Source organism: Schistocerca piceifrons, chromosome 5 (genome assembly GCF_021461385.2).
Source record: "Schistocerca piceifrons isolate TAMUIC-IGC-003096 chromosome 5, iqSchPice1.1, whole genome shotgun sequence".
Classification (NCBI taxonomy): domain Eukaryota; kingdom Metazoa; phylum Arthropoda; class Insecta; order Orthoptera; family Acrididae; genus Schistocerca; species Schistocerca piceifrons.
Window position 1 is genome coordinate 359,925,901 of NC_060142.1, and position 13,213 is coordinate 359,939,113.

Here is a 13,213-nt window from a genome sequence, read left to right on the forward strand (position 1 = left end):
CCCTGTAAACAGAAATCACATGGCTTGAGATCCAGTGAATTAGCAGGCCATGGAATTGGACCCCTCATCCAATCTATCAACCGAGGAAAACATGACTGAGATGCATATAGATGTTAATGGCAAAGTGGGCTGGAGCACTATCGTGTAGTAGCCACATAACCCTTTGAACTTCTTCCAGCAGGAGAGGCAAAGTCACCCACAAGAAACACTGATAGTTCCTGTCTGTTAGGTGTTATGGAAGGAAGACTGGTCTCAAAATTCAGTTGCCAATTATCCAATCCCAAACATTCTGGCTGCACCAATGCTGATAATTCACTGTCACCATACCATGGGGGTCTGCATACTATCTGACAGATGACTGTTATGAAAGTTGGACAGCCCACACTATGTAAAGGTGACCTCATATATGAATAGGATGGATGACAAAAATCCCAGAATTATGGTTGCTTGGTGAAGAAGCTGGCGACAAAACTGCCCTCATGTGGAAAGCATGTCGCTAGTAAGCTCTAAACACACTGTAAGTGATAAGGGTAGTAACAACTGTCATGGAGAAAGTTTCACCCATTTGTCTGGCTTACCCTGTAACGATGGGTCAACTGCCTGGTATTTCACACTGTTCACTATCCACAGTGTTAATCATATTTTCCTCCAAGTCTGGTGTCCAAACATTTCTGGTACATCCTTCATTATTTCCTACTTCCTGAAATGAGCCTGTCTGAGACAAATGGTGAAACACTGTTGCAAACAGTGAATGCTGTGGTTGTTGTCAGTGGGGGTAGGTCTCCTGAGGCAACCTTGCTATCCTTTGCCATTTAGCTTTCCGTATGGAAACACCATGTCAGCAAGATCTCGATTTGAATATGGAACCAAATGTACAATGCTGTATCACATCCACTACAAGGTGAGTCAGCAAGAGAAGTGAATCAGACACAACATTACCAGTTACTATGGCATGAGAGGGCACTACATCATGACATATGAAGAACAGTAGTATCATCTAGGAGGAAACCATGCATGCTGTATCTGTGGCTGCATGGTACAGTGCATATTAGACCACAGTCTCTGTAGCAAAGAATGACTGGGTAAATGGTCTCTAGAATGGAAATCATGCATTTCTGGACATAAGTTCCTTAGACCTTTTTTGTTCCATATCCTCTCATCAATCAATCCCTAGAGTTCATACATGGTGCAAAAAAGCACCCTGTATAGGAAATTCCAGGATGGAATGTGACAATATTATGAAAAGCTTAGTTTCTACTCACCATATAGCAGAGACACTGAGTTGCAGATACACACACACACACACACACACACACACACACACACACACATATTCTCACAAATGCAGTTCACACACACGAGTGTGTGTGAGTTGCATTAGCATGAGTGTATGTGTGTATTTCCTATGAAGGCCATGTTGGCCACACACACACATTCTCACAAATGTAGTTCACACACACGAGTGTGTGTGAGTTGCATTAGCATGAGTGTATGTGTGTATTTCCTATGAAGGCCATGTTGGCAGAGAGCTTACTTTCTGACAGTCTTTTTGTTGTGAATAGCTGTGACTCAGCACCTCTGTTATACAGTGATTAGCAACTATCCTTTTCATAATATTGTCAGATTGTATACAGTTTGTTTTCTTCACAGTCAGGGTCAGCCTATTGGCACTGAACCATGAATGCAAGAACTTTATGAGTTGTAGTGTACAGTGATTCTCACTCACTATTCACTAGTGTTGTCTGCAGACACTGTGGTCATGGCGGCAGTGGCTGATATATGTATACCATTTATATAAATAAGGAACAGAAGTGAGCCTAACACACTACCCTGGGTACACCCATTTTGACTTTCCTTGCATCAGATACTAATCTGATTTTATAATTAGGATGAGCTGATGTGAGCTCCACAACCTGTAATCTGTTTTGCTAATATGATTGAACTCACTTGTTTTCTGTTCCTTTTATTCCCATTGTATCCAACTTATTTAAAAGGATTTCATGACTAACCATGTGAAAACTGTAAGATCTAAATTAATTCCAGCAACACTATTGTGGTTATCCAGATTACTAACTTTTTCATCACTGTAATAATTTATCACTCTTCAATACTTCTACCTGTTCAAAAGCCGCATTGATTATTACTCAGAAGGCTGTGGCCACAACCAGCCTGGAGCCCCTCTTTCTGCTGTGGTGAAGCTGTGCATGCAGGATTGTGATTCCTTCTCATCCAATGGCTGTGTCGTTATTATGGGAGGTTCATATGATGTAGGAACAAATCAAGCAAGTGATGCAATTAGACATATGAAAATGGTACTGGGTAAGTTAAATGACACTAAAACAATTGTTACCAACATTCCACAGAGGCATGATCTTATGAAAAAGTCTATTGTGAACCGGGAAGTTCATAAAACGAATGACAGGATTAAAGCTCTATGTAGTAAATTTCATAATGTGTCTCTAGTAGATGTCAGCTATCTAGAAAGGGAGCTGCACACATCTCATGGACTGCACATGAACAAAAGGGGCAAAAAGATTGTTAGTAGCAAAATTATTGAGGAAGTCAAGTGACATTATTCACAAAGTGATGAAAGAAGTCCATTGCCATGGGGTGGTACAACCCACCTCAACAAAATCTGCCACAACACCAGCCATTGCTGGCAAGCCAGGGAAACTTGTAAAGCCTGCTGGCCTCATTGCTAGTCCAAAATTATCCTCTAAGGTCCAGCAGGTAAAACTCAGCCTTAAAATCATACACCAGAATCTTGGTAGTCTTAGAAATAAGCATAATGATCTAGATGTAGTTTCAAGGATTGATAAACCCAATATATTAGTTGTAACTGAACATTGGTACACTGAAGCTCTGATTAGCATTAGTCAACCACTGTGTATGAAATTCTGCACAGCCTTCAGTAGAAAAGACAAGTCTGGGGGAGGTGTAGCAATTTTCACTGTAAATGAAAGTAATTTTAATGTTATTTATGTGAGTGCCTTCTGCTTGGAAGGAGTCTCAGAATTTGCTGGAATAAACCTAAAATGGGGTAGAGATAACATAACAGTTATTGGTGTTTACAGGCCACCTGCAGCAAATACAGATACCTTTTTTGTAAATCTTTCTGACTTTCTTGTATTTATAGACACAACATTTTCTGGGCCAAATGGTCACGTAAATATTATAGTTACAGGGGATATAAATATAGATTTATTAACAAATGATGTCAGCACCAAAAAGTTACATCGTCTGTGTGATGAATTTAGCCTGACCCCACTCATTTGGGAACCCACTAGAGGAATTGGCAATAGTAAAACATGTCTTGACAACATAATAACAAACATGACCCACATATCCCACAGTGCATCGGTTTTAAAACTAGCCATCTCAGATCACCATGCAGTACAGCTTAAATTGGAGCTCCATGAGGTCCCCACTGTCACCACAAAGCAACAGTTTGTAACTAAAAGAATAGTGTATAATGACAACATAAATAGACTAAACTGCATGCTAGCACAAATATAATGGTTTGAAAATAATAGCTTTTCATATGATAGCTTTGCTGCTGACTTTCCATTACTGCTTTGATACCACATGCCCAGTTGTAATCACAAAAGTGAAACAAACAAAAAATATAAACAAAAATATTTAGGTAAATAGTAATGTCACTGAAGTGAGGAAAAAATTGAAACTACTCCACAGTGCAATGCTGAATAATAGAGAGATTCCTGAGCTAAAGGAAGCCTTCAAAATATATCAAGCACACTATAAGGACTTACTCACACAGACCAGGAGCAACTATGTTGCAAATAAGCTTCAAAACTCACACAACGTAACTGCTGGCATCTGGGCAGTCATAAACAGTTTTAGAACCTGCAATGACAAATCCTGTATGGACTTTACTATTAACCACAATGGCATGCTCATAAAAGACCTACTGGAAATTGCAAATATTTTTAATGAATATTTTTCTTCCGTAGGCAAAGCCATAAATGACAAACATAAAAACATGCACTACAGTTTTAAAGGCAATACATGTGACCATGTATATAGCCCCCACAAACTGTGCAGAAATAATGGGCATCATTAGCTCTCTAAAACCCTCTAATTCAGCTGGGCATGATGGCCTAAATACTAATGTTTTAAAAGCCTGTAGCCAAAATGTCTCTGTACCTCTGTTGGCAGCAGTCAACAATATAATAGAATCAGGCACCTTTCGAGACAGACTAAAAGTATCACAGGTAACACCCATTCTTAAGAAAGGTGACAACAACAAAATAGAAAACTACAGACCAGTCTCAATCCTTCCTGTCTTTTCCAAAATAGTTGAGAAAGTTATATACAACAGGATTATAAACTTTCTTAACAAACACAACCGGATGTTCAAAAATCAAAATGGATTCCTAAAAGGTAAATCAACTAGCACTGCAGCTGCTCAACTAATTGAAGAGGCATTAGGGGGTATCGAAAGCAAGGAACATGTGGCATGTGTATACCTAGACCTGGAAAAAGCCTTTGATTGTGTGAATGTTAACATCCTATTAGACAAGCTATGGAACATGGGCATTAGAGGCGCTGCTTATGTCCTAACAATGTGTTATAAGAGCAATAGAAAACAGTTTGTTCTACTTACAATGGAAAGTGATGTCTGCAAATCAGAGATCACTTGCATAAAACATGGCGTGCCCCAAGGCTCGGTGTTGGGCTCCCTTCTGTTCTTGATCTATATAAATGATATTAAATACTGTACTATAAATTCAAAAATTGTTCTGTATGCCGATGACACGTCCATTGTATGTAAAAAGGAATCATGTAATGAACTAGAGGCCGAGTGTAATAATGTGACAAAAGAAATTGTTCAGTTTTTTAATGAAAGCCACGTAAATGTAAACACCAGTAAAACATGTTTGATGGAGTTTAACAAAAGTAGTTTGAATAATGAAATTAAATTATACATGGGCAACGACTTGGTAAAGAAAGAGTCTAGTGTAAAATTCTTTGGCGTAACAATCCAAAGCAACATTCTTGTTATGTCATAATTTCTAAGAAGCTTTGCCTTTGCAGTTATCTTTTGATATATTTTCCTATAAGACTTTACATATTCTATAAACTGAGGATCTATGGATCTTTCAATTTGAGAATTGAGCATTTTTAAAGTCCTTTGTGAAAACACATTTCAAAATTGGACATGAATAGTGAAGAGAAAACATCATAAGCATTGTTAGTGGTCAACTGTTTAAGCACGCCAGACCAGGATTCATTACTTAGACTACCAACAAAACTAACATAATTTTCTGCAGAAAAATTTCTTTTATAAGAAAGAAGTACATTCCTTTCTTTCATAGGTATAGTTGGAATTATAAGAATGATCAGATAGCCCTAAGTCAATATTAATAATTTCTATTTCTGTGGTTTGAATATTTCAAAGTACACTTCAAATGAACCTCCCCAGCATTGCCCTTAATCAAGTTTATGGTAACAGTAGTAAATCCAAACTGGGAGATCGGATGGATATTTTAAACCCACCTCTTCTGAAGATGTGTCCAGTGTCTTAATCATTACATCACCTCACTCTGATCCATTAAAAAGTGTTTGCAGCTAATTATCATAATGGAGATAGACATAAGCACAGAAATTAAGAAAATACTATCCACATTTATTCTTAGTTGCAGACTTGAAGCACAGTGTCTTTTCTGTAGTAAATCATGATAATAGTGTTAAAATGTAACACTAGAGCTTATCTATTGAAGATTATAAGTATCCATGGTGGTGTGATAGCACAACAGCTGCGAACTATCTTCATGCAGAGGATTTTTAAATTAGAAGTGTCATCACAGTGACAGGAATTTCCCAAGGAAATACATAAAAACACATGAATTTTGGGTCCTTTCTATTCTCTGCATGTTGTATGTTTCAGATCTAGGCCCGAGCTTTCCCTTGACTTTAATGTAGAATATCTAATTATTCACAGAATATAATTTGGAGATGTTATGTGCCATATTTATCATAGTTTACATATGTCTGTTTACAATATTGACTTGCACTAAGATAGAAATAAGCCTTCTGTACTTTTCAGCTGTTGTATGTTGTTCTGTAAAAGAAATATAAATATATAATGCAGTGCTTCAGTGTGGCTACAGGCAACAATAATAGCCACCAGTGATCTGAACAAACAATAATATTTCATGTAATTTTTCAGCCCCCATATCACATTTTTTATGTTCATTCTGAAAGCACTGACAACATAGTAGAAATCTCTGCATTCCCAAATCATTAAATTAATATAAGCTACAAAGTGAGTTAGAACCTCAACCAACTCCATAAAGAATCAATAATATGCTTTTATGGCATGGTTGTATAAGAACAATTTTTAGGTATTCAAATTTTCATCAAAGGATTCAAGAAAATATTTAGAACTTGTTTCTTTCTTTTTCTGGAGCAAAGGATATTACAAGAACTGTGATGTTCTTGTGGAAGTGTCTGAATTTTCCACTTATCAAGAGATATTTCAGTGCACTCACAACTTGAGTACTTGCATATATCTTTGTTTCCCCTTGTTGTCTCAACAGATTTCTCCCTCTCATCCTACCTTCTGAGTGTCCTTCTCCACTGTCCTAACCTTTCCTTTCATTTCAGGGCAAGGAATTACTAAATTTAAATATGTCAAATGGCAATACTGAAATTTCAGCACCTGATATAAGTACTGCACAAGTACTGGCCACTCATTTTGTAGTTTTCTCAAGAGAATTTTCCTATTGATATCTATCACTTATCTATATGAACACTGACAGAAAAGAATTGCAACCCCAAAAAATAATTAATATAGAACAATGAAATTTTGGGAATACATTTGTTTAGGTTTATTTAAGTGATTTACATTACAAGACCATAAGTTAATGTAAGTGTGAGATAACCCATTGCAAATGTAAAATGCTTGTACATTACTAACTGTTGTAACTGACAGAATGTTGAATGCAAGCACGGAAACAAGCATGCATTCTGTTGTACAGGTGACAGGTGTCAATTTGTCAGCTGGAGTTCCATGCCTGTTGTATAGGGTTGGTCAATACAGGGATGGTTAGTGCGGGTTCTGGATGATGCTGGAGTTATTTTATAATCTGTCCATATGAGCTCGACTGAAGACAGATGTGATGATCAAGCAGGCCAAGGGAACATGTCAACACTCTGTGGAGCATATTGCATTACAACAGCAGTATGTGAATGAATATTATCCTATTGAAAAACACCTCCTTGAATGCAGTTCATGAATGGCAGCACAACAGGTTGAATCACCAGACTGTAGTACAAATTTCCAGTGTGCATGGGATAACCAGGAGTGTGCTGCTGCTATCATACAAAATCACACCCCAGACCATAACTCCCACTGTAGGTTCAGCATGTCTAGCCTGCAGACCAGTTGGTTGCAGGCCCTTAACTGTCCTCCTCCTAACCAACACACAACCATCACTGGTATTGGGGCAAAACCAGCTTTCATCAGAAAACACAACAGACCTCCCCACTCTGCCCTCCAGTGAGCTCTCACCTGATACCACTGAAGTCACAAATGACAGAAGTTTCGGGTCAATGGATGGACACTATAGGGCATCTGACTTGGAGCTGTGCTTAAAGTAACCTATTTGTAACAGATAGTTGTGTGATGATGTGCCAGAATCATATGCTGAACACAGTACCACATGGCTGTCGTTAGCCGAGTCTTCTTGCAATGGTGCAGTCTTGTGACCATCACTGCCAGTAATCACATATAGTGGCTATATTCCTGCTATGTCTTTCTGCAGTATCACAGAAGAAACATCCAGCTTCTCATAGCCCTGTTATATGACATCGATCAGACTGAGTGATGTGTTGATAATGGCATCTTTGTCAGCTTAAAGGTATCCTTGACTAACATCAGCTCCCCATGTCCAGTCTCAAAGATTACTAATGCTCATGGCTGCTACAGTGTGTATTTAAAGCAAACCTGATTTCCATCCCCATGGTGTTGCTCCTAGTGCCGCTCTTATGTGACTGGCATGAAATTTAAATAGACTTCACCTATCAGATGTAAAAACATGCCTACCAAATGGTTCAAATGGCTCTGAGCACTATGGGACTTAGTATCTTAGGTCATCAGTCCCCTAGAACTTACAACTACTTAAACCTAACTAACCTAAGGACATCACACACATCCATGCCTGAGGCAGGATTCGAACCTGCAACCGTAGCAGTCCCATGGTTCCAGACTGCAGCACCTAGAACTGCACGGCCACCGCAGCCAGCCATGCCTACCAACTTTTGTCTACATTACACAACTCCTTCTAGGTTTTGCAATTTTTTTTCCATCTGTGTATGTAAATTAAAGTTCCCCACCACAGGTTTTGTCTGTTTATTCATGCTTATCTCAGAAACTACTGTAGGGATTACTGATATGGTCTTCACTAACAGACTAACTGATTTATGAGGAAGGTTTGTGGGCACAGGAGATAGGTGTAAGGCTCCTCAACTGCATCATCAGGCTAGTGTGAGCTACCACTACAAGAAGGCCAGCACAAGCTAATGCCAACTTCCTAAATGGCAGTTTGGCAAACTGGGCAGTGTGGTAGCTTGCAGCTCTCATCATTGTCTTGAAATAATACTCCTAATACAACTGAATATGGAACAGATGATATTTGTGACTCCTGAGAACCTTCCTGGTGTGTACTGCTTAAACTATTTAAGTCTTATGAAAGTGGTGATAATCAGTTAACCAACAATGTTGCCTGAATTTTAAACATAACTCTAAACATTGGTCTTTAAACAAAATTACTGCTACATCAGACAAATTGTTAAGTCATACATATTTAGTGCTACCCATGTAAAACTTGGGACAGATTACTAGCAGTTAGTAATCAGTGCATCAACTGGTTCTTCTAACAAATTCATTAGTGGAGCAGAAGGAGTTGTCCTCCAATAAATCCTGTAAGATCGCCTTAAACTGTTTGTTATTAGTAGGTAAACATTTTATATATACTGGCAAACCATTAAAAATGTGTCTCCCTGAATAATGAACTTCTTTCGAGATAATAGTGAGTGACTTTGTGTTGATGAAAATTGTTCTTGTTCTTAGTATTGATTTCACAAAATAAACTGTTGATGTGACAAAGATATATATTACTTGAAACAAATTACATTAAGTAATAAAAGTACTAAGATGCAGTAGTAAATACAGTGATTTCCTTGAACAGATTTGTACAAGACATTCTTGAATTCACGTCACAATTAATTCAACCTACATACTTTCAGGCTTGAAAAACTTAATCTTGGATATGAGTGACAAAAGTATTTCTTATGATCTAGTGAACAGAAAGTTGAAAAGTGGATTTTATTTATTTATTTATTTATTTTTGAGATACTTTCAGTGAGATTGTTTTTCAAAGTCCAGTGATAGAGAATTGGCTAGAAACCATTTATTAATGTCAAAGAAAATGTAATTTACAGCTCTTTCTAAAACTACAGTTGATGTGCTAAGTGTTAGAATATTTCAACAGTCTGCAAGAAACAGACTTAATGTCTGCTAATGTTGTTGAAAAGTCTTTAAATAAACTAGAAAAAGTTAGGGCATTGTGATGATAACTTGGGTGACATCATATTTGATTAGTTCCCATTCTTTGAATACTAATTTTTTTTTTTCAAAGGCTTGATCTTGGGTCATACTTTTCCTTTGGTAATCATTGTATTCACTGGACTGAAGCTATCTCTTAAGTTAGTTCTAATATATTCAAGGTAGCATTTAATGAGTTTAATGACTCCTTCCTATCAAATCAATGCTTAAACAGATGTGCATTCTTTCAGGTTTTTTGGAACTGATTAACAATATTTTAATGGTTGGTATTGTACCTACATTATTCACTGATGAAGATAAGGACCAAATCGTTGGACAGTGTCGAAATGCAGCAAAGAATGCAGGATATGGAATTACCAAGTAAGACTCTGTTATCAGTTTAATATCATAATAAAGTGTGCCAACTGTCTCTGGGGCATAGAAATAATAATATTAGAATAAAAAAAATCCAGGTTGGATTAACAATATGGGAAGGATAGAGAGTTACTCACCACACAAAGAGGCACTGAGTCACAGATAGGCAAAATGAAATAGAGTGCTAGAAATGTTCAGTGTTCAGACTTTGTACCTCACCAGAAATAGAAAACACACACACATACGTTTACACTAGCACAACTCTCACACTCACAGCTATAGTCATCTCTGCGCACTAAGGTTGATTGCAACTGCACCTGAGATGAGCAGCAACCTAGCTGGGCTCAGTAATCGGGGTATGGAAAGACTCGCCAGATCTACGCAATATCCTTTTCCATCCCTCCTCCACCCATTCTCCCAACCCTTTGCCTCATGACTCATACCCCTTCTGTAGACCTAGATGCAACATCTGCCCCACATATCCCCCTACTACCGCCTACTCCAGTGTTGTCATGGGCATCACCTGCCTCATCAAAGGCAGGGCCACCTGTGAAAGCAGCCAATGGATTTACAAGCTTATTTGCAACCACTCTGTCATATTCCACAGGGAGATGGACTGGGGAAATAAATGAAATAGGAAGCCACTTGGCAGTTTCTGTGCACAGCACAATTTAATCATTTCAAGCACTTGATCTAAGCATCATGAAATGAGGTGGTACACATTTCTGATCAGAAGGATCCAGACACCTATTAGCAGACATTAATATTGGTGGGGAGGGAGTCCACCTTGTTTTTGGGGACACTTTCAGTGAGGAATGGCAGACCATTTTTCCTAAAGAGCAGAAACTAGAAAAGGTAATGATGTTGGATGTTGGATTCTTGAGTCAAATCAACATTTTAACCCATACCAAAGATGTTCCATTCTGGGCAGCACCGGTGTATTTCAGCAGTTATTTTCCGCAAACCATTGCCTCAAATGTCCTGCTTTATGACAGGTTGCATTATCATTCTGATACAAACAATTAATCTCCAGGTTGGAATACCGACAGTATAGGGAAAATATAGATTGATGCTCACCTTAAAGATGACATGTTGAGTTGCAGACAGGCTCAATGAAAAGACAGTTTCGCTTTTTGCTTTCTGCCAAAGTCTTCTTCAGAAAAGGAAACCCACACTCATTCATTCACGCAAGCAAGCACACCTCATGCACACATGGCAACCATCTTGAGCAGCTTGGACCAGAATGAATGGGAGCAATCCGGAGGAGGCAGGTAAGGGGAAGGGATAGCAAGGTAAAGGTTGGGGTGCAGAGGAGCGCTGTCTGGAGGAGTGTGCAGAGATAGACTGCCAACATGTGCAGCACGTTCACATACCTTTACATTTACATAGATACTGTGCAGGCCACTGTACAGTGCAAAGGGAATTCTGTACAACTACTAGTCATTTCGTTACCTGTTCCACTCAAAAATTGGGCAAGGGGAATACAACTGTCTCTATATATATGAATGATCCCTAATTTCTCATATCTTATCCTCCTGGTCCTTACGTGCAGTGTATTTTGGCAGAAGAAGAATCATTTGACAGTCAGCCTCAAACACCAGTTCTCTAAATTTTCTCAATAGTGTTTCTCAAAAAGCACATTGCCTTCCCTCCAGGGATTCCCATTAGAGTTCCTGAAGCATCTCTGTAACACTTATGGTAACAAATCTAACAGCCTGCCTCTGAATTCCTCCATTGTCTTCGTTGAGTCCAACCTGGTACAGATCACAAAACATTCAATGTTGCACCAACATTGTATGTTCAGTCTCCTTTACAGTTGAATCACTCTTTCCTGACATTCTCCCAATAATCAGATGTTGACTATTCACCTTTCCTACCACAGTTATCACATGATTTTTCCACTTCATATCACTTTGCAACATTATGCCCAGATACTTAAAGCAACTTACTGTGTCAAGCAGGACACTAGTAATACTGTATCTGAACATTATATGTTTGTTATCCCTACTCATCTGCATTAACTTACATTTTTCCACATTTAAAGCTAGCTGCCATTCATTACATAACTGGGAATTTTGTATCTTCCTACAGTCACTCAACTTTGACATCTTTCCATACACTCCAGCATCATCAGCAAGCAACCACAGATTGGTGCCCACCCTGTCCAACAAATCATTTATGTGTAAAGAGAACAACAGTGGTGCTATCACACTACTCGGGGCCCTTCCAACAATACTCTTGCCTCTGATGAACACGTATTGTCACGAATTACATACTGGGTTATATTGCTTAAGAATTCTTTGAGCCACTCAGATATCTGTGAATTTATTCCACAGGCTTATACCTTTGTTAGCAGACTGTGTTGGAGCACCATGTCAGATGCTTTCCGGAAGTCTAGAAATATGGAATCTGCCTGTTGCCCTAATTTATAGTTCACAGTATATCATGTGAGAAATGGGCAAGCTGAGATCCACCCGAGCTATGCTTTCTAAAACCATGCTGATTAATGGACATAATCTTCTCAGTCTCAAGAAAGATTCATATATTCAAACTGAGAATAAGTTCAAGAATTCTGCAGCAAATTGAAGTTAGAGATATGGTCTGTAATTTTGCAGGTCCATTCTTTTGCCTTTCTTGTACACTGGAGTCACCTTTGCTTTATTCCAGTCACTTGGAACTTTGTACTGGGCAAGAGATTAATGGCAAATGCAGGCTAGGTAAGGGGGCAGTACCACAATGAAATCTTTGAAAACTGAATTGGGATTCCATCCTGCCCTAGTGATTTATTTGCTTTCAAATCTTTCAGTTGTTTCTCTGCACCAGGGATGCTTATTTGTATGTCATCCATATGGGAGTCTGTCTGATGGTGAAATGACGATTTGTTTGTGCGATTCTCCTATGTGAATTATTTTTTTAATATGAAATTTAAAACTTAGCTTAAGTTTTTCTTTTTTCAGCTGCTACACCAGACTGATCAACAAGGGACTGAATGGAACCCTTAGACCTGCTTAGCAATTTTACATAGGAATAGAATTTTCTTGGGTTCTCTGCCAGATCGTTTGTTAGGTTATGACAGTGTTAGTTATTGTACACTTCATGCACAAATCTTTTGACAGTTATATGAATCTCTACTAACCTTTGCATGTCATTGTTTATGGACTCTCTTTTGAACTGAGAGTGCAACAGCCTGTGCTTCCTCAGAATCTTTTGAATTTCGTTGTTAAACCATGGTGGTTCTTTTCCACCCTTCATCCACTTGCTATGCACTTA

The 13,213-nt window shown here is 38.4% G+C and overlaps 1 protein-coding gene across 1 annotated transcript in view; it reads left to right on the forward strand.

The window, feature by feature from the left end:
• The window catches only part of LOC124798989 (dynein axonemal heavy chain 10), a 1,080,466-nt gene that overhangs the window by 639,030 nt on the left and 428,223 nt on the right, over nucleotides 1–13,213 (forward strand). The window contains exon 33 of the mRNA XM_047262526.1: nucleotides 9,820–9,949. Within this exon, the coding sequence (XP_047118482.1) occupies nucleotides 9,820–9,949 (130 nt within the window). The remainder of the gene's footprint in view (nucleotides 1–9,819; nucleotides 9,950–13,213) is intronic.